Source organism: Salvelinus sp. IW2-2015, linkage group LG3, assembly GCF_002910315.2.
Source record: "Salvelinus sp. IW2-2015 linkage group LG3, ASM291031v2, whole genome shotgun sequence".
Lineage (NCBI taxonomy): Eukaryota > Metazoa > Chordata > Actinopteri > Salmoniformes > Salmonidae > Salvelinus > Salvelinus sp. IW2-2015.
Genome location: NC_036840.1, coordinates 3,227,276 through 3,249,683, shown reverse-complemented (window position 1 = coordinate 3,249,683; position 22,408 = coordinate 3,227,276). Strand labels below are relative to the sequence as shown.

General features: G+C 45.8%; 1 protein-coding gene across 1 annotated transcript in view; it reads right to left on the bottom strand.

The window, feature by feature from the left end:
• Positions 1-4,585: 4,585 nt before the first annotated feature.
• Positions 4,586-22,408, bottom strand: part of LOC111955712 (membrane-associated guanylate kinase, WW and PDZ domain-containing protein 2-like) — a 43,450-nt gene continuing 25,627 nt past the window's right edge. Inside the window, exons 6-14 of the mRNA XM_070433912.1 lie at positions 22,229-22,344; positions 21,656-21,848; positions 20,552-20,821; positions 19,747-19,932; positions 19,061-19,274; positions 16,151-16,403; positions 14,892-15,035; positions 12,160-12,298; positions 4,586-8,594 (exon numbers count right to left, since the gene is read on the bottom strand). Of these exons, the coding sequence (XP_070290013.1) occupies positions 7,783-8,594; positions 12,160-12,298; positions 14,892-15,035; positions 16,151-16,403; positions 19,061-19,274; positions 19,747-19,932; positions 20,552-20,821; positions 21,656-21,848; positions 22,229-22,344 (2,327 nt within the window). The 3' untranslated portion in view covers positions 4,586-7,782. The remainder of the gene's footprint in view (positions 8,595-12,159; positions 12,299-14,891; positions 15,036-16,150; positions 16,404-19,060; positions 19,275-19,746; positions 19,933-20,551; positions 20,822-21,655; positions 21,849-22,228; positions 22,345-22,408) is intronic.

Sequence of the window (22,408 nt, the reverse complement as noted above, 5' to 3'; positions counted from 1 at the left end):
ACATTTGAAAAAACTGCATTTATTTTCAATGAAACTGAGGAGTAGAAGCTACACTAGATGACTAAAAGTATGTGGACACCTGCTAGTCAAACATCTCATTCCAATATCATGGGCATTAATATGGAGTTGGTCCCCCCTTTGCTGCTATGACAGCATCCACTCTTCTGGGAAGGTTTTCCACTAGATGTYTGAACCTTGCTGTGGGGACTTGCTTCCATTCAGCCACAAGCATTAGTGAGGTCGGGCACTGATGTTGGGCGATTAGGCCTGGCTCGCAGTCGGCATTCCAATTCATCCCAAAGGTGTTCGATGTGGTTGAGGTCAGGTCTCTGTACAGGCCAGTCAAGTTCTTCCACACCAATCTCGACAAACCATTTCTGTATGGACTTTGCTTTGTGCACGGGGCATTGTCATGCTGAAACAAGAAAAGGCATTCCCCAAACTGTTTCCACAAAGGTGTAAGCACAGAATCATCTAGAATGTCATTGTATGCTGTAGCGTTAAGATTTCCCTTCACTGGAACAAAGGGGCCTAGCCCGAACCATGAAAAACAGCCCCAGACCATTATTTCTACTCCACCAAACTATACAGTTGGCACTATGMAACTGCTCAGCCTCCGACCACAAGGTACTACAGAGGGTAGTGCGTACGGCCCAGTACATCACTGGGGCCAAGCTTCCTGCCATCCAGGACCTCTATACCAGGCGGTATCAGAGGAAGGCTCTAAAAATTGCCAAAGACTCCAGCCACCCTAGTCATAGACAGTTCTCTCTGCTACCACACGGCAAGCATTTCAATGTAAGGTCTACAACTGTTATATTCGGYGCATGTGACAAATACAATTTCATTTGATGCATTGGGGCAGGTAGCTTTCTCCTGGCATCCGCCAAACCCAGATTCGTCTGTCGGACTACCAGATGGTGAAGCGTAATTCATCACTCCAGAGAACGCGTTCCCACTGCTCCAGAGTCCAATGGCCCGTGCGCTTTACACCACTCAAGCCCACGCTTGGCATTGCACATGGTGATCTTAGGCTTGTATGTGGCTGCTTGGCCATGGAAACCAATTTCATGAAGCTCCTGACGAACAGTTCTTGTGCTGACGTTGTTTCCAGAGGCAGTTTGGAACTCGGGTAGTGAGTGTTGCAACCGAGGACAGATGATTTTTTCACACTATGCGCTTCAGCACTCGGTGGTCCCGTTCTGTGAGCTTGTATGGCCTATTACTTCGCAGCTGAGCTGTTGTTGCTCCTAGACGTTTCCACGTCACAATAACAGCACTTACAGTTGACTGGGGCAGCTCTAGTAGAGCAGACATTTGACAAACTCACTAGTTGGAAAGGTGGCCTCCTATGACGGTGCCACGTTGAAAGTCACTGAGCTCTTCAGTAAGGTCATTCTACTGCAAATGTTTGTCTATGGAGATTGCATGGCTATGTGCTCGATTTTATACACCTGTCAGCAACCGGTGTGGCTGAAATAGCCAAATCCACTAATTTGGAGGGGTGTCCACATACTGCTGGATATATAGTGTATTCATTTCAAATGTTTTTTTATTTTGGGATTTTAATTTAAAATCACTTCCTGAATTGACTTCTCTCAATTCTAATTAACCCCAGCCCTTAGGGTCACTGTGGCTGTAAGGAGGATGAGACACACAGCCCCAGTGTGTGTGTGTGTGTGTGTGTGTGTGTGTGTGTGTGTGTGTGTGTGTGTGTGTGTGTGTGTGTGTGTGTGAGAACCGGCTCCGCTCCTCGGTACTACAACAGGAGCCAGAGAAAACAAGGTGACAGATGAAAGGATAAGGAAAGAATGGGAGTGTTTCACTGCTCTGATGCAAGCCTCACCTCATGTAACACATTTCGTTACACAGAGAGGCAGCTGTGGCCTATGGAGAGAGAGAATAGATGTTCCCCTTTGGCCAGGAGAACAAGTAGGGAGACAGGTTTCCCTTGTATCAAAATTGAGGATCCATTGACAGGTCAATATTTCTCAGAGTAACATCTTAAAGACACATTAAATATTTGCGGTAAATGTTTGATGACCCTTGGTCGAGTGTGAGGGAGKGATTCTAACATTCCCTGAGAGAGAGGTAAGGCCATCCGTTCATTCACATCAGATAAATGCCCAGATTTTCCTCATACATTCAGTAGACTAGGGAGTGGAGCACTGGGATGGAATCTGGTACTGTTATCTCATCCAGTAGACCCAGCCTATGGACACTGCCGAGTATCAACCAGCTCTTTTGAAATGTTCTGTGTAAAGAACAGAATGTATTCTATGAAGGAAATATACTCCATGAGAGCACCTTGTGACCGCACCCTTCCAATAACCAAGAGACTTATAGCCATTTCCTATTTACCATGTTACACTCTCAAGCATGTCTGAACCCAGTAGGTTTAATGGATGGGGGTTATGATGACAGAAGAAAACCTGCTCTTGGTGGAAATACAAGTTGTGTCTTGACATGTTATCCCAATCAACATTCTTAAATTCAGCTCCTCCATCATAGCTAAGAGTCTGCCTCCAGGTAGAATAACCGGTTCACGAGTCACAGAAGGTATATGAACGCAAAGTTTGTCTTGCACAGTAGCTCTCATAGCGTTACACTTTTTACTGAGGAACATACTTCAGCCCCACCCTGCTTCTAGTTCAGCCTCAGGCTCTGCATCAGCAGGAGGGTTTGTCTGGGTTTCTCCTGCGGTGCCCCTCTCTCTAGGGCAGTGGTCACCAACCGGTCGATCTACAAGCCATTCCTAGTCGATCACTATACATTGATAATGTGAGATTTCAAAACTTTTAAAACCATTACAACTAGAGACAACGAATACAGCTGCTGTTTTTATGAGTAAGTTCATGTTTCAATTGTTATTCAGCACTGTCAATAAACATTTTTATAAGCTATTAAATGCGCGTTTCGATAAGCTCGAGTTGTTATTATTTGCGCCTTGTGTCTTTTTTAATATCGAGGAATATTTCACTTTCTCTGGTCATAGGAGTAACAACATGAATTGGTGCATGAAGCAGAAGTAATGCAGTGCGACTTAAGTTTCGTCATCAGCTGGAAGACTGTGTCCCCTTTTCTCAGCGGAGGGCGGGAGTGAGGAGGGATTGTAGGTCGCGTGAGAGGCAGCCTTACCGCTGCTCCCTCCATCCCTCAGACTGACCATCAGATGCAGGCCATCAGTCCAGTAAAAAAAGAAGCACATCATTATACTCACTTAGCTGTGCCTCACAAGTAATACAACACATAATATATTACCAGTGTGATCATGTACCTACAGTTTTGAAATACAGTTTCAAAATGGTCTGAGAAGAACAACATTGGCAGGGCAATTCAAGTTTAGCCAATATGCAGTGATAATGTATTGGGTCTATAGTCTGCTGCACAAACCTCATTGCTACAGAACTGTTTTTAATTGGTTAATGTTGTATACATATGCTTGTGTTTTTTAAAGTCATGTTTATTTTTTTATCTGAGCGGTAGATCTCGGCTCGCATTTTGACTCAGAAAACGTTGGTGACCACTGCTCTAGGGTGTCTATTATCTCATCAACCGGTCAGCCTGACAGAATTTCTACATTTTCTGCATACAAATAGCTCTGCCAGTAAGCCTCGCTTTAGGAAAGGAATGACAATGCTGGTTTAGATCGGTGGGGACTCACCGGTGAGGTGGGTTTTCATTACATAAATTCTGCATTCGCAGGTGCTGGTTCTTAACTCTTCTTGAACTGCACTGTTGGTCAAGGGCTTGTAAGTAAGCATTTCACGGTAAGGTCTACACTTGTATTCGGCGCATGTGACAAATAGTTTTATTTGATTTGGTATCTGTGACATTAAAAAGTGAAGATTACAGAACTCCAGAATTCTAGTCAAAATGCGCTGATTGAAAGGGCAAGAAATACCTAATCAAAATGCAATTACGTTCTCTAGTAAAGTACATTTACAAGACGTTCTCTAGTAAAGTCAAGTATGAGATAGATTTGATAAAATATCTCTTGTCGTGTCCTTTTGCCAAATATAATGGCAGACAAAGGTAGTTTAAGGCCAAGTGAACATGTTTGTTGTTGCTTAGCTAACCAGTCAGATTGTACATATCTCAAATAAAGTAGACCAGATTCGAGTGCCTGTTAAAATCGTAGGAGGATTATTTGGAACAGCTTATTAAATATGTTAAATAACCTATGCATTTATATATAAGAAAATGTTACGAAACGATGCAGAAAACCAAAAACGAGTCTACAATGCTCTCTAGTGGAAACAACAAGAATGTACAATAGTCAATTTGAAATCAGGGATTTGCCTTCTTTCCTTACACAGCACTGCCATCATGTGGTCATAAGGTTGGGGAGATCCTGCTGTAAGTACCTCCGGGCAAGTTGAGTTGTTTTCACTTGGAACAAAACGGAAGCAAACAAGCCAAAATACGGAGGAACTAACCTAAACGTGTCCTATAAGAAACCTTTGTTTTTGTTGCAAAACGTTTTACTACGGTGTGCACTAATGAATACACTCCTGGGCAAGCTGTTCACCTGCCATAAGGCCATCAACGCTGTCAGACATAAATCGGTGACAGCTCGATTGAATACTTTACACCGTGTCAAGATTTTATTTGACAGCATTTCAGAATATCATACGGTAAACAAGATTTCTGCAAAAGTTAATATATCCATAGTGTTGCATTTCATAAAAATAGGTCGTTCACTTATAGTCTGGGACTATCCATAATAATACATTGAGTCATATTTATAATAGCGACACACCTGTACAAGGTCAATAACACGGCTAATAATAACACTACACAGTGATACCCTGCTGCATTAGGTAGGCTCAGGGGGTTCATGTATTGTACGTGCAGTCAGTCTTCAACACACTCACCGTTTTAGATAAACCTATCTCTTCTGATCTGTCCATAGAAAAGWACTGACATTTGCCTCAATGGGGGACTGCTCTGACGAGAAAAAGCGGCGAACTGTGCAACGAAGGAAGGACATTCTTCCTTGTCTCTAGTCTACACAGAAGTGATGATAGGCTTAGTGATGAAGGTGCAGTATACAGTCAGGACTGTCCAGACACTAGGAATGGTTGTGTGTGGAGTGAACACAGTTGCACTGTTCAAATGAATCCTTGAAGTAACCAGTGACACTTAACATGAATGAACATGTACCTGCTTTACATTATTATATATGTCTTTATTGTCATTTAACAGATGATCTTATCCGGAGCAATTAGGGTGAAGTGCCTGGCTCAAGGGCACATGGGCAGATTTTCCACTTATTCATCTCGGGATTCAAACCAGCACCCTTTCAGTTACTGGCCCAATGCTCTGAACCTCTAGGATACCTGCTGCCTACTTACTTGAAGTAACCACTGTTCTTACAAGACGTTAGGAAAGAGAGAAGGAAGAGAGGAAGGATGCATTAAAGTATTCAAACAGGCCCAGACAGTGGCTGAGCCACAGACGCCTGTCTACTCAGGGTCAGTTCCCCAGCACAATTTGTATGCCAATTCTCTGAACCACTTTGTGCTTTAAAGAAATATATTTTCCTCTCGTAAATAGAGATTCCAATGGGCTCAGAGCATCACTCACCTCTCCCGTATTACTCCTATTCTGAAAGACTGTCTGCATTTCTTCCACCTGAGGGGGACAGCTTTGTTCTGCCAATGTCGTCCTCTCTTTGCTGGATTGTTAGCTCGACACACTGCAAATTACCACTCAAAAATCAGATGTCTGCAGAAACTAAAGGGGACACATTCGGATTGCTCCTTAATGACTTTTCTTTTATCGCCAAGAATGATTCTTATGTCTGTCAACGATCATAATGACTAGATGATCGTAGTCTCTCCACATCTCCATGTACAGTATAATAGTTATCAGAGTGACAGATGAATTAGCTTCTGTGAGTCCCAGGGCCAGAGAGAGGGTTTGAGAGAGTTTAAAAAAACAAAAAACTCTGCCTTAGTCATCGGATGACAAGGCGGTTCTGAGGGACGCGTGTGTGTAACTGTGTACCTGTGTGTGTGTGTCTGTGTAAACTGGTAATAGTAAAGTGCAGACAGGGCCACTGACAGAGCCTCCACTGTCTAGAGTTCCTAAGTTAATTGGAACACAATCTGGTAGAGAGAAATGTGTATATATACAGTATATTAACGTAGCTGGCTATGTAGACGGCATCACTTAGAGACTAAACAAATGTGGAGATGAATATTCAGACAGTTGTCAGTTGTAATGTATACATACGCGTCTTTGGGAGATAAAAGTGTTTCATGTGTTGTGTAAATGAACAGCGTTAAGTGAAGCACAGACCATTAGATACATTTAAGTGGGGAATGAGCTTGTGACAAATGGCAATGTTTCTCTCTCTCTGATCCCCACCAGAAATACTAGTGTAGTTTCCTGCTTTCATACACTTGCCATATTTTCACCCAAACACGTCATTCTGTGTAGCTACAGCTTGATTACACCATCTGTTAGAGATGTTCTGCCTAGACGTTTCGATATCTGACGATGAGATACCAACAGAACACCAAAAAGTTGTGGAACCGACTTCAATCTGTAAGGAAATGGAAAGATCTGCTAATGTTTTCTGACCAAATAAATACTGTGGGGTCTGTAAATATAGTGAACAAATTTCAACAATCAGATACAAAAACATGACTGTCCGTCATGGCACAGATGTATATGAATATTGGGACATTGGATTTGACTGTACGGTAGCAGCCTGGATTGAACCACATCAGTCTAGAGAGTGTTCTAGGTTCTTTAAGTCCATAACAGACCTTTCTGTCCGTCGGTCTCTGATCGTAAGGCACTCTGCCCCGATATCCCATGAGCCTTCACTCTCCACAGTGTCCACCAGACAAACCTCAGCAAATTGCTTTGTTCGCGAAGCACAGTGAGGGAGAAATGTATCTCCTGTGACCCAACCGTTGATGATTCAAGCACGAACAGCCCTTAGAGTCCACTGCAGTCTCGTAGAATGGGTCCACACAGACTAGAAATGCAATATCATAGGCTGGGCTGTTGAGTTATAATGGAGTGTTGAAAAACGGTGTTGTGTTCCTTCGCTCGCCTAGCTTATGAGGCGTCTCAGGACTACCATTGGCCCGACTAGGTATGCATTAGAGATGATCACGTCCCACATATTAATACTCATCATATAATAGATTTATTTCTATATCATTTGATAGATTACTCGGGATAGCTTCTTCAGTCTCGTACAGTCTCTTATTTAAGGCAAAGTCCCATTAATGCGTATACTCTTTTTCTAGTTCTGGTTTTCATTCTCTCTTTTCAAAATACACAAAAACAGGCAACCCCTCTTCAACATTCCTTTCATAAAATAGACTTCATTGTATAAAAAAACTGCAGTGTCACAGTCAACCAATCGGTGAGTGGTTCAATTTGCATGTACGTCCTCGACTGGAGTGCTGTGGGGATTTGAGCACTTCCAAATGAAGTTCCTGTATTCGGACCCCTTAACACTGCTCAAGGATCCAGTCACGCTACACACATTCTGCTTGGTTTCTTCTTGTTTTGAATTTTTAAGTGGATGCTTTCCAGTTCTTAAGGTGGTCGGTGTAAAATATCTCTCAAAATAATTTAGAGTACAATATAAATAAAAATGGTTCTCTAAAAACGCATGGAGGAACCCCCCTTTACATCTGCGGTCTAGAGGGTGGGGTGGGGGAGTGGAGGCAGGGTGAGGGGAGCCAATGAAGGGGCTAGCCAGGCTTAGTGTAGCCCGGCCTGGGGGTCTGGTAATGGGTATACTCCAAGGTGTTATCTGCTCACAGTGGACGTGCCCGAGCGCAGGGTGCTGGGCATCTTGTCAGAGCCGGGGATCTTCCAGGGCCCAGGGGACACGGTGGCCTTCCTACCCGCTGCTGTGCTGCCGCTGCTGGTGTTCTTGGTGGGGCGGCAGGGCCGGGTCTCTCCAGGGCCCCTCTCTGCCTCTCTGGGCCTGGGCTTCTCGTGCGCCGGCTCTCCCTGATGCCCGACACTAACGTCTGGGTGACTGCTGCTGCCGCTCTGAGTACCACCGCTGCCGCCGTTCCCGTTAGAGTTTGTGTATGAGGGCTTGGAGCCTTTCGTCGGGGACTGTGTGGGTTCTCTTTTCCCGTGGGATGTGCTGCTCTCCCCAGCTATCCTCTCCTTAGACCTCCCCCTGGAGGAGCTTTTGGGATCCCCTCCCCCAGGTAGCTGCTCATCCCTCCCCACCGGCCCTCCGTCTTTGGGGCAGCTCCCTCTGCAGGTGGACCTGCCACCTTCTTTCTGCTTGGCCCTCCCACTACTGCAACCACTCCCACTGGGCCGGTCCCGGTCCCTCCTCCCGTGGCCGGTCTGGTCCGGATTTTGCGGCTCGGTCGGGGCCTTCCGGGGGCTCTGGGAGCGCTCCGCCCTCCTGCTCTCTTGCACCGCCGGCTCCCGCGGGACCTCCTGCGGTGGCAGGTGAGCCAGGTCGGGGCCTGGGGGCTGCTTGGGCGGGGTCAGATGAGATGAGGGCGATGGCATGGTCAGAGTGTCTGGGGGCAGGGCTACTTCCGACAGACTTGGGGAGGCTGAAGGGCGTGCATCCCAGGGGGAGGTACTGTCTGCTGGGGCACAAACACACAGTTAGACATGGGAAAGGATAGTCTTAACAGTCAGGGGCGAATCCTACCTTCCATTTACTTAGTCATGCATGGATGTCAATGGGAGACTGAGTGAAAAGTTGACTTAAGTGGAAGGTTGCCCTATAGAGATATATCTATGAATCTATAGCTTTATCCAAACAACACACACCAAGCCAAGAAACATGCCTCTAGTCTACATGGATGACAGCATCCATATTGTAGCAATCACAACAATCATACCCAGTCTTTGTGGTATGGGCTGCAAGTGAAATATCACTTCACTCCTATAAGTCACACACTGCAAGTTCACTTTTAGACAGCATACATCTCAGTTCCCTAGCTCCCTTTAAAGCCTCAGCACTTCTAAGAAGTGGGCAGAGAAATCGAAAACAGGTTTAATGGAATGGATGATATGCTGAATCAGGCGGTGCTTCAGCCTGGCTCGGGAGAGAAAACCTGTGGGTTCGAGACTCCCCACCGGTGCTCTGGGCTGAGTAACCACGGTAGCGGCTAAACCTAGAGGGCTCTACCTTCTCCTGAGAGGCTGCTGCAGCTCACAAGGCCTGTTAGCTTCTCTCTCTGCATCGCTGAGCTAGCAATCCCAGGGTTATCATTCATTACAAACAGGCAGGCAGGGAAGTCACCAGGGAGGCTAGCACCAATCGTCTAACTAGCAGGGGGAAAGAGGGAGGATAGGCTAGGCTAGCTCCATGAGGCCTCATTACAGACTAGATGGACTCCCAGACCAGCTAGGAAGGTCTAGTGTTTGGAGAGAGCTCAGTGAGCAGGCTCACAGACGATGCAGGTGCCTGTTGCGCTCTGAAACCCTGGTCTTTTCACACCAGCTCATTCCGCTACCCATCAGCCACTGCTTGGTGTTTTGAAGTGATGACCTGTCTCCCGTGGAGGCTGTGTGGCCCAATAGGATTGTGGGAGGGAGTATGTGTGCTGAGCTAATGCCTGCTGTCACCTTGGATACGGCTCTGTTCGTTCTGAGGGGTGAGGGCCCTGCTGCCCAGCTAGCTGACTGGATCCGACCTTAAAACAACCTCCATACTCTAGTACTCTGTATGAGGGGACAAATGTACACATGCACTAATACATCCACACAATACACAGCATGCACACTTCCACATACTCACAAACGTCATGCACGCGCACACACACAGTATCATATTGTGTGGTAGTAAATGTGGCAACCGTCTTTTATTCAACTTCATTATTTCATCAGGATGCAGTTTTTATAAGCTTTGAATTCGGTTTCCTCTGCAAAGTACTGTATAAACTAGCTGAAAATACAGAGCCGCTTTGCAAAATGTAGTTAAATAACCCCGAAGCAGCGCATCAAACATAAATACTACATTCTCTCAGTATGCAGATAAACCCAGGCCGGTAAAACATCTACGTATCCACACAATCCACCACATCCATGTTACAAATGGCTATTCCACTTTTATGTGACTGCTCTGCCCAGAACACACAGGTTGATAGTTGATATGAAAAGTGACGCTGGTGATTTAATATGGCGTCCTCTGGCTGACAGTGTAATGGGCTCATGGTGCGTATTTCACAGCTTTATGTCAACCTCGGGCAGGTAATAGAAAAAACTCTTTATAGTGGAGGAAAGGGGGGAGAGAGAGAGAGAGGGAGGGAGAGAGAGAGAGAGGGAGGGAGAGAGACAGAAATAGAAAACAAAAAAATCTCTGTCATAAATGGCCGGGGAGAGTCTCCAACTGGGAGTGGTAGTCAGAAGTCGCCTAGCAACGAAGATGGAGACAGACAATACTATTTCCTGTGTTTAAAGACCCTGGTCACCTGCCAAAGCTAAGTGCTGATGACTGTATTTCACAGTGGAGGCCTTGGCTGGCTGTGGAAGAGTCATGTGCAGTGCWAGCCTCARCGCTAACTCACTACCCACAGGCCGGGASTGTGACTCTCYGTTACAGAGGCCATGGGAGAGTCTGACACATCAGGATTTATTACCAAGTGGGCCGCTAGGTGCTGTCATTCCCTGAGGTGCAGGGGACATAAATGTCTGTTAGGGGCCTCAGCGTGCACCACGGTGGGATTTTATCACAGGAAATAGTCTGCCTATATATTTCTGACTAATCTATCTAGACGATAGTGGCTGTCAGTTTGAATCGCCATTTTGTAAAAGTTGGTTCATGGATCTTTCTAAATGTGTAAAATGTATTTATTGTGTGTACATACAGTATAATAATTCCATTGGGCTGGCTTGATGACCATGTGGACATATTCCGCATTCAAAACAGCTGGGAACTTGGAAATCTCAGACTTAAGTGTGTTCAAGACAACTGGGAACTCAGGAAAAAAACTAACGGTCAAACTCTGACATCTTTATAAAGCTCAGATTTTCCGACCTGAAGATCAGTGACGTCATGATTTGACCTCGTTTCCCCCCCCCCAGTTGTCTTGAAAGCCCCAATAGCTGGGGAACTACTGTAGGTTGATGTCACTGTGATTGAAGTGGAGAGGAGGAGCCAGTGTGTTCTGACCAGGAAGTCACAGCTGCAACCCACGGCATGGGCACACAAAACCACACCACAAACCACGATACCAAGTAGAATTAGACTGGAACATGCAGATCGTCACAAACCGTGTCTTTAGAGTGGCCCATTAGGAAGAAATAGGGGGAGCCATGCTTGTCACTTTTCATGCACATGGAGAGACTGGAAGGTACCATTCCTAAGGAAAGGGGAGTAACAACCTATACCAGTCATTAGGGTTAAACCAGACGCCTTGAAAGGAAGAGTTACACTATTGTTAGTCAAGAGAAAGACAAGTTTATCTGTGTTAAAGTATTAAGTAGAGAGAAAGACATTGCTATGGATATAGAAAATATAACTACATTAGAAGATAGGCATGCCAGACATAAGCAGAGTTATAGTTATAAAGTTGATGTTTTATAGTTTATGTTTTTTGTAATTCTTACCACCTTTTTCTACCCAATTTCGTGATTACGTGATTAATTGTCTCATCGCGGCAACTCCCCAACAGGCTCGGGAGAGGCGAAGGTCGAGTCATGCATCCTCCGAAACATGACCCGCCAAACCGCGCTTCTTAACACCCGCTCGCTTAACCCGGAAGTCAGCCTCGCCAATGTGTCGGAGGAAACACCGTTCACCCGCAGGCGCCCGGCCCGCTAGAGCACGAAAGCCAAGTAAAGCCCCCCCGGCCAAACCCTCCCCCAACCCGGACGACGCTGGGCCAATTGTGCGCCACCCTATGGGACTCCCAGTCACAGTCGGTAATGACACACGGGATTGATCCCAGGCTGTAGTGTCGCCGCAACACTCCAATGCAGTGCTTTAGACTGCGGCGCCACTCKGGAGGCCCGAGTAAAGAATAATCTATAGACGTAATCATTTTAGAAATGTGTGTGACTTTTAAAATGTGATTATAGTGTTACTGGAATCAGATGAGATTAGAAGGTAAGCGGGTGGATTTGAGTGTGTTACAGCTGGATTAGCCTTGGCCTGGGGAGGRGTAAACACAGAGTTAGAGGGACAGAAGGGAAACCCACCATACTCTGGGACCTGCCCTGTGCCTCTCTTCAGGAGCAGACGCACCCGCCGGCCCCCTGACTTGATGAGCTCGATGGCCCGGGCGTGGGTCATGTCCCTGGTGGTGTCCCCATTGATCTCAATGATCTGGTCCCCTACCTGGAGAGAAGGAGAGACAACACAGTGAGAGAGAGGGAGAGCAATAATGTCGATAGATAGTGTGTGTGTGTGTCCTCGCTGTGTGTGTGTGTGCATGCAGGTGTGTGTATGTGCATGAAATCCTGTTGCCATGCAGATACTGCACAGACAATAAATAGACAATAGACCACTGTGACAGTAACCTCTAAATCACCAACCCACTGAGCACCCTGTGTTATATAAACATGCGTTACATTGCGTGACAAGTTCACACCAATTCCCTGATTAGATGAACAAATTATGGAAGAGCGCTGGCACACACTGCCGCAACCACCAACGCAATTATTTCTTGGCAGGCCTCTGAGATAAGCACACACACTACGTATTAAAGCACAAAATTAATAAGGAACATTTATTGTGGATCACAATTTATTAGGATCAATGTGGATCTATAAATCATAGTGGTGCAGWGGGATCAGAGCGGCYRGTGTAAAGCGCTAATCAGAATTAGCACTCATGAATGTGGTGTCAGTTGCCATTAATTCCTGCAGCCCGTTTTTATAATGTCATTTAGATTGAATTATGGACTCTTCCCTGCAGGGGGGCCGAGACTAAAGAGGATACCCTCCTGAATACCAATGTCCTGGGCGTTGTTCATTACGTACCAAATGGAAGAAACTAGACTGAAACAGGGAGGGAGTACCTAAATCCGTCCAATAAGAAACAGTTGTTTTAGCTTTCCGTTGCAAATGAATATGACCCAGGACATTAGCAGCTGAAGACCTGGTAGTAACCTATTAATTTCACTAAGTAGACTACACCTCCCTTCCAGCACTGCAGTGAAAAGGTTGTGACCTCTCTATGACTACAACATCAAGGTCAGAAGMCAATTGTATAGGCATATCCCCTGAAGGATCTCACTAACACACTTCCTTCACTTGGGAATGGGACAAGTGCCCTCTTGACTGATAGTGTAGGAGACCACGTGCTGCGGAGCCAAATGTATAAACCAATTACTGTAACAAATGGAAAAGTTCTCGGCTAATAGTGGAAGTAATTTGAAAGCGAGAGGAGAGAGAATCTGCCCGGCAACAGAGAGAGAGAAGGGGAGTCATTAAGTGTTATTAGGCTGATCTGAGTGGAGCTGGACAGCCCGTCCATCTACACCTTCTGACAGTTAGTGAATGGATGAGGCCGCCATGAGTCATTCCCCTTTAAATGGATAGGAAGTGACTGRGTGTGGATGGGAGAATTGAACATTAAGCCAACAGCAGTAGTATGACCTCCAGGCTCCAGATGAAGCATGGTTATCCTTGGATTGTCTCTCCTCTAGATGCTATCTCGAGTCCAGCCAAGCTTACTAAGGCTGTGTCTGAAACAGCACCCTATTGCCTATATAGTGCACTTTTGACCAGAGCCTGAGCCTTGGTCGTGTAAAAAGTAGTATACTATATAGCCAGCCGSCCCATCCCAGTTCATTTCAACAGTGGTGTTAGATGATCCTACCTTTCCCCCTCGACCATTCATCTCCCCCATGATCAGAGTTCAAACTGGGCCTGTGTGTGGCGGACTGCAGAGTTTGAGTGGGCCTTTAAAGCTGTGATTACTGAAGGATAAATCACGATACCGGAACGGGYGTTGAAGAGAGAGACGAGGACCGCTAGCTATCCCTCATCCCCAGTCGATGGGTTTGGGCCTGGGCCCGCCGAGCTGCATTTACCTCGCCGTGGCGGAGTGAGAGTAATATCCCTACGGGGCGTTTTACACACATTATCTCTGACAGGTTCATTACAGATAAGGAATGCACAGCGATGACGCTATTGGCCCACACTAGGGAGATTGGGCAGAGAGAAAAGTGTGACGGGTAGGAGACGATCAAGATACTTTAGGAGATATWGAAAAACTGCAATGACAGACTTGTAAWATACTCTTTGATATCGGAAAAGTAAAGTGAGATTTCTGTATTTTTTACGCCATAAAGTGGTCAGAGTCACTCTGGATGAACATAGCAGGCTACAAGAACATATACAGCTGTTGAGAGAGAGTGACTCATACTTTGACAGAGGTGATGGAAGGAAGGCGTGAACTTGGGGAAAAACTAAATGCTTGGCACGCTCTGCATCTTTTTACAAAGAGTACTAACGTTACATTTGAACTTCAATTTTGAAAATAATTGTCTTCTTTTTTTTTGTTAAACCAATGGTGACCGGCAGGTAGTACCCTCTATCCCTGGAGAGAACATTACGAAACGGACAAACGTGAAAACTATTAATGGTAAAAGCAGCCACCCTTTAATTATTCATCCGAATGTTCATAGTACCTAATGTATTATTGACTAGACCTGAGAAACGTTTCTGCTGCCAGTAAACCCACTAACCCAGCAGGTGTCAAAACATCCCAAATCCTTCACACACTCAGCCACACTGCATTAGCAGATTATTTTCTTACAGGGCTTAAAATGGAAATTTGCTGCCAAGATAATCATCAGACAATTAAAACCAGCAAACAATTATTATTAATATCCCACTAAACCAGCGTTGGGAGAGAAGCTACTGTAAGTATGTTGAGGGGAAGTGTTAGTTCAGCGCAGGATGTGACATCGTCATCAGCCTACCCTCATCCTCCCGTTGCGGATGGCGGGTCCGTCCTCGGCCAGTCGCAGGACAAACAGGTCCATCTTGTACTCTCTTCCTCCACGGATACTGAAGCCAAACCCCTTCACACTCTTCTCCAGCTCCACGGTGAAGAAGTCAAAGTCCTGGAGAAGTAACAGGACACATTCAGACAACAGGCAGTAAGAACCAGGGAGGAGGGGAAGGAGCAGGACACATTCAGACAACAGGCAGTAAGAACCAGGGAGGAGGGAAGGAGTTAGGGAACACATTCCAGACAACAGGCCAGTAAGAACCAGGGAAGAGGGGAAGGAGCAGGACACATTCAGACAACAGGCAGTAAGAACCAGGGAGGAGGGGAAGGAGTAGGACCCATTCAGACAACAGGCAGTAAGAACCAGGGAGGAGGGAAGGAGCAGAACACATTCAGACAACAGGCAGTAAGAACCAGGGAGGAGGGGAAGGAGTAGGACACATTCAGACAACAGGCAGTAAGAACCAGGGAGAGGGGAAGGAGCAGGACACATTCAGACAACAGGCAGTAAGAACCAGGGAGAGGGAAGGAGTAGGACACATTCAGACAACAGGCAGTAAGAACCAGGGAGGAGGGGAAGGAGCAGGACACATTCAGACAACAGGCAGTAAGAACCAGGGAGGAGGGGAAGGAGTAGGACAATTCAGACAGCAGGCAGTAAGAACCAGGGAGGAGGGGAAGGAGCAGGACACATTCAGACAACAGGCAGTAAGAACCAGGGAGGAAGAGGAAGGAGTAGGACACATTCAGACAACAGGCAGTAAGAACCAGGGAGGAGGGGAAGGAGTAGGACACATTCAGACAACAGACAGTAAGAACCAGGGAGGAGGGGAAGGAGCAGGACACATTCAGACAACAGGCAGTAAGAACCAGGGGAGAGGGGGAGCAGGAACCATTCAGACAACAGCAGTAAGAACCAGGGAGAGGGGAAGGAGCAGGACACATTCAGACAACAGGCAGTAAGACCAGGGAGGAGGGGGAGCAGGACACATTCAGACAAAGGCAGTAAGAACCAGGGAGGAGGGGAAGAGTAGGCCACATTCAGACAACAGGCAGTAAGAACCAGGGAGGAGGGGAAGAGAGTAGACACATTCAGACAACAGGCAGTAAGAACCAGGGAGGAGGGAAAGGAACCAGGACACATTCAGACAACAGACAGTAATAACCAGGGAGGAGGGGAAGGAGTAGGACACATTCAGACAGCAGGCAGTAAGTAAAGTATCTGACCTGGTAGACCTGTGGCATCTGTGGCTGGATCTGTCTGTAGTCGTGGGGCACAGGCATAGGGAAGTGCCTGGGGTCAGTGGACAGCTGTCTGTAGTCCATCAGAGGAGGGTGTCTGTAGTCCAGGGTGGGTGGCTGGCGGTAGTCTGCTACAGGAGGGTGTCTGTAGTCCAACGGGGGCTGTCTGTAGTCTGTGAATGGAGGCTGTCGGATGTCCGGTTTCACGTCCTGCCTCGCTTTCACCTCTGACCTGTAACTAACCAACCAATCAAGTTAAAGGAAAATTTCCCACTGGGCATAAACTGGTTGAATCAACGTTGTTACAACGTAATTTGTCAATGTATTGTGACAAGKAATCTACAAGGAAAATACATTGGATTTGAAAAAAGTAATCAATGTAAACTGCTGTTTTGAGGGTGAAATTTCAACCACATAGATGAGGTTGTCATGGTAACCACATTTCAACATAGACAAACCTATGTTGAATTTGTACCTTAAAAACAGCATCAGCTCTTCAAAACAATAGGCTGGGCAGCACCTCCTACTGGAGAATTGATATATGTACAGCTACCCTTTGGTCTCTCATCCAGGGTTGTAACCAAGCCCACCCTGCTTAGATATGATATTTATCAGTGACTATTACCATGATGCTATCTTGACAATGATTGTTTTGAGATCTCACTTAAAAACTAAATAGATTCGCTGTTGCTATCAAAGTCATTCCAAAGGGAAAGTTTCACAGATTCAATGAAATGTGACCATACTTTATCAATCATATAACGTCAATGAGACTATTTCGGCCTATATAGCATTTGCTAAGTCATCAACAGCTATTGTTTCAATTCAACCCAGAATTCAACTAAAAATAGACAATACAATAGGCCTAGGGTTTCAAGCTCTGGTTGATTTCAAATGTAATGANCAGCTATTGTTTCAATTCAACCCAGAATTCAACTAAAAATAGACAATACAATAGGCCTAGGGTTTCAAGCTCTGGTTGATTTCAAATGTAATGATATTGTCAACCCACCAAATAAAAACATTTGAAGGAAATGTAACTCTTCTGCTTGGATACTTCCACCTGTAATACTGACTTACTCTGGCTTTAAYTACAGTTCGTAATTGGATTCACGTCTCCATCGCAACGAAATATGTAAGTTAACACAACATTCTAAGTTAAAGAATAGGACTAAATCAAATCCAACTTTATTTAAAGTGCATTTAAAGTTTGATATGATTTAGTCCTATTCTTTAACTTTGATTGTTATGTTGAAAATCAAACACAATTCAATGTTTGAAATACAATAAACAATGAATAGCATATTAACTTGTTGACAAGTTTAACCAATGATATGTTGGATTCATGTCTCTAACTCAACCAAAAATACAAGTTAAAGAATGTGATTAAGCCAGTGGCTCAGATGGAACTATGCAATCAGTAGATACATCTAATTTAAATGTTGATATTTGGTTGCTTTGTCAACCAAACACAATTTAATATAGCCTAAATTAAGGCTATCGTACAAACAAATGTAACATTCAACTTTAAAATGAGTAACACATCCATGGCCACCTTGAGGTTGAGTAATTATAAAATCCTTATTATAAAGCATGCATGAATAGGTTGTCGCAGGTCTCTGGAGATCTTCACTATTGCTGTAATAATCTGTGCAGAATCTGTAACAGTATTGATCTCTGCACCATGCACTTTTAATGGAATCTCAACTGCAATCCACGTCATTTGGTTCTCTATTAGATGAAACACAGTGATAACACATTCATCTGTTGTATAAATAAACTAAATAGCTGGCTTTGTATTCCTATTTGAACTTTGCTGTGCTTTTAAATGGTTGAAAGCGCAGTGAGACATTTCAGTGAAAACTAAACCAAAAATCTGACATTGTTTTTCCATTGGAATTTGGTTGTGCTCTTTTCGATGGTTGAATGCACGGATAACACATTGGACATTGAACTAAGTTTTGAGTGGTCTTTTTGAGTCTTTTTGAGTGGCTGAATATACAGTATGTTGTAGTCTCATTGATCAAGTTCTCAACTAAATATTACCCAATTACCAATGTGTAAAGATGTAATGTGCCCAGTGGGTTATCATTACAAGCATTTCATATGAATGCTCCGACTTCATTCGGTTGTGAAGGTAATGCTCTCTGAATCAATTCATGTCAAATTCTAAGTTATTTACAAATACCTTGTTTGTTTCAATCAAACTACCTTTTAGGCAAGACTAGTGGTGGTAAGTGAAATATATTGTTTGAACCACATAAAAAGACACTCAGTCTTTTTACAGAGTTGGCAATAAATAAGAGTACTCAGAGATTTTGGGGAATTCTCCAGAGCAGGAGGGAAAGGACAATGACAGGGTACCTTTTGGGCCCCCTGTAAGAGCTTGATGAAATATTCAGCGTAGGTCTATAAAGAAGCTATTTAGGTTAATAATTCAGGAGTCCATAAGAGTTAAGTGATATTATACAACAAACTGGAGACAGGGAGAGAATACCTCGCTCTCACCTGTAATTCCCTTAGGAACAGTGCTTTTACCCCAGAGATTAAAAAAACAACATACTACTGTGCTGTATAAGTGAGATTTCCAAATGTGCTGTAAGCCCTAAAGATTACATTGACCCATACACATAGATGATCAACCATCTTAAACCATTTAAATACATAGGAAATGATAGAGCACTCAAATGCTGCACGTCTTAAATCAAATCAAATGTTATTGGTCACACACATATTTAGCAGATGTTATTGTGGGTTTAGCGAAATGCTTGTGTAAATTATGGCCCAATCCTGACGGACCAATATTTTGAACTGGGCTGGGTGCTATGAATTGGTGTGTGTGTTTTTAAGCAGTGTGCATCTGTGTGTGTGTGTGTGACCATCCGGTTGCCGTACCTGCTGTCGTGGGTGTAGATCTGGGGTGGGGGGGCTGGGGTCTGTGTGATGGGGCTCTGGTGGGTCAGGGAGCTGGGCTGGGAGACTGCAGGGCTGGGCTGAGTGACTGCAGGGCTGGGCTGGCCCACGGCGGGACTGGGCTGGGCCTGAGGACTGTGCTGCTGGGTCACTGCTGGGCTCTGCTTCTCTGAGCTAGGGGCTGACGGGCTCAGCTCTGAAACACAGACAGACAGAAGTGTCAGACACAGTGACAGATAGATACACACCACAGAATAGACTATGCTAGACAGAGCCACATTAACATAATACACGGTGCATCTACTTCAAAGAACTGTCAGTACAATGCTCTGTGTGTAATCTCCAGTAGATGCTCGTCATAACCAGAAACACCCATGAAGCATTAGAAGATGGTGACAGAAACMGACTCACTAGACAGTTCTCCCAAACAGACATATCACTTTCTGATCCACGCAAATAGTGCCTGAGCCAGAGATAGAACAACCTCTTTTAAAAAAGGATGTACAACGGTCTGTACAGTAAGACAACGTGCTGCATTTAAGATGACAAACAGTTTTAACAACAGTCCCTGAAAGTCCCCCCACATCTACAGTATACAGTTCTCTGCTGACCCCTTGGTCCCCCCATTATCTCCAGTCTACTGACCGTTGTCCCCCCGTCGCGCTCACCTTCCTGTGGTATGATCCGGAGGGTGACGCTGAGGCCGGCGTCCTTGATGAGCTTAACGATGTCGGCGTGGGGCATGTTGATGATGGACTGGCTGTTCACCGCCAGGATGCGGTCACCCACCTTCAGTTTACCGCAACGGTCCGCCGGGCTGCCGTCGATGATACGCCCAATCTTATGGGGCACGCCTGGGATGRGAGGAGAGGAGRGGMGGAGGACAATACACACAGAGTGAGAGACACACAGATATGGTTAGTTGAGGATGGGTCTGAGTTCAGGCTAATCTTACTGGTTGGCTGCTTTCTTTCCATCTCTCCCTCTCTTCTTTCTATCTATGTTGCTCGCTCTTTTCACATTTCTCTCGCCCCCTCTCAGCTTATGTAAGACAGCTGGCTGTATGCACGGCGAGTGTGGGCAGGGCACTAAAAGGCAACGCGGTSTACTGTAGCCTAGCTACCTCAGATCTGAGGGATTGATACAGYCAGGAAACCATTTGGAATTGAGAYGGGTTAGATGGTTAGAGGATGAGTACATGGTTCAAAAATAGAGGTGTTAMATTTTTTCTATAGTTGTGACCTCTTCCTCTCAGCAATTTCTGTCAAAATGGATTTGGTTATCTTTGCTTGGAACGACCGTATATGCTGGACTAAAATGCACGAAAACTCAAGAGCATAATAAAATGCTAAGCCTTCCCTTTTAAGGTGAAATTGCCAATAAGGAAGTACATTTGTAATGTAAACAACCCATGTACACGCAATAACACACACACACACACACACACACTCACACACACAGAGCAGCACTCACTGATGGCGCTGGCGGTCTCCGGCCGGTTGAGCGAGCTGATGATGACGAATCCAAACCCTTCRCTCTCCTTGCGGTGGATAATGACATCACTCGGTGGCTGCTGCACGCTGGARGTCGGCTCTCCGTCTGTGGTGCTACCTGTACCCATGGCGTCAGTGGGTGGGGCTGCGTTGTTGCCAGGATACGTGACATTGGTGAAGTCGCTGCGTGGGGAGCTGTGCTGGGTGGACACAGAGCCGGGGCTGCGGCCGTTCTCTGGACACGGCTCTCCTGTGGGGGGGAACAGAGAGCTGAGTTAACCTGCTCTGCTCTGCTCTCCTCCACACCACACCACACTGCAGCCCAGCAAAGCAGCACAGCACTCATCAATGGACAACGACTGGCCCTGTCTGGACTGCCTATCAGATCAGAGAAAGGTCATGGTTTCTCTCACACCTCATCGGCTGTATTGTTGCATCCAAAGATCTTTTTAATCCAAAAGAAAACCTACATTTGAAGATATCTGTAGATACAATCGCTAAGAACTAAGATTCCCTCAAAACCAAGATGTCATGTTAGAACTCATTACATCTCCTTCAGTGATCAAGGTTGAACTGAAGACAGTGAGACCTCTGGGAGAGACAGAGTCTTGACACCTCCAAAAGTGTGACTTTGAATCAAAAGTTCGAGGGATGAAAGGCAAGACCACGGACGACACGGATGAGTCAGACAGCTTTTCATGACTGAAGACGGAAGGAGAAGAGGGAGACAGAGGAGGGGAGACGGGATCTCACCAGGGTGGCTGTGCTCTCCTCCCCAGGCACCAAAGGCAGCCGGAGCGTAAGCTGACATAAGGGAATGGGGAAATCTGAGGGGGAAGGTGTGTGTAGAGGGCTGCTACACTCATTACACAGCATGTTCTTGCAGCTCTACAATTCATGGTACAATACAACAGCCGGACTCCACATAAGGCCAGAGAAAGGAAGACTATCAGGCCTTCTTGGAGTAGGATGAATTTGTCCCTAGAAGATGATCTAAGGCCAGAGTTTCGTTTTCCTCCCTAATGATTAGGATTAGGAGTGTTCAGGAAACTGATCCTAGATCTGTCCTCTCCCATCCTCTCACCTGGGCCCTGTAGCCTCCTCCTGATGGTGAGGTTGACCTGTCCATTGCGGGCAGCGCCGTGCATCAGGTCGATGACGTAGCGGTGGGGCTTCCCCGCCACCGGGATCCCATCCACAAAGATGAGCTCATCGCCTGGCCGCAGGCGCCCGTCTCTGTCCGCAGGGCTCTTCTCTATGATGGCCCCAATCAGAATCTGTTTATGGGAACCAGACCAATCAGAACGCATGGAGAGGTAGGGGTTAAAAAGTCGGTTGACCAATCATAGGGCTGGATTCAGAACTACATTGACAGGACTACATTGAAGCGATATGTAGCCATGGTCAAGTGGACAAGAAACATGCAGTGAGTAACTGTATGTGAAATGACATGTATAAGTGGTTGTTATGTCAGTGGTGCTTATGAATAGATACGTGGCTCCATGTTTGCGCTGAGTGTTACTCTACAGACAATTAACCAGTAACCATCCACAGCAGCATCACCAGTCTCTCAGTCAGTCAGGGTTCAGGGTTAGATATGTATGTAGTGGGTTAGAGAGGAGAAAATGACAGGGTTCCACGCCCATCTCATACGAGCCTTCTCACGGGTGTCCGGACTCACAGGCTGTCCCGCCTCGTCTCCCCCAAGGATGCGGAAGCCGAAGCCAGACTTCTGCCTCCTCAGGTGGACCTCCACCTCCTGGTACTCTGCCCCTGGGGTCAAGGAACAGACAACACCTGTGACACGTGTTGACCTTGGAGTGCCCTCAGTCTAATG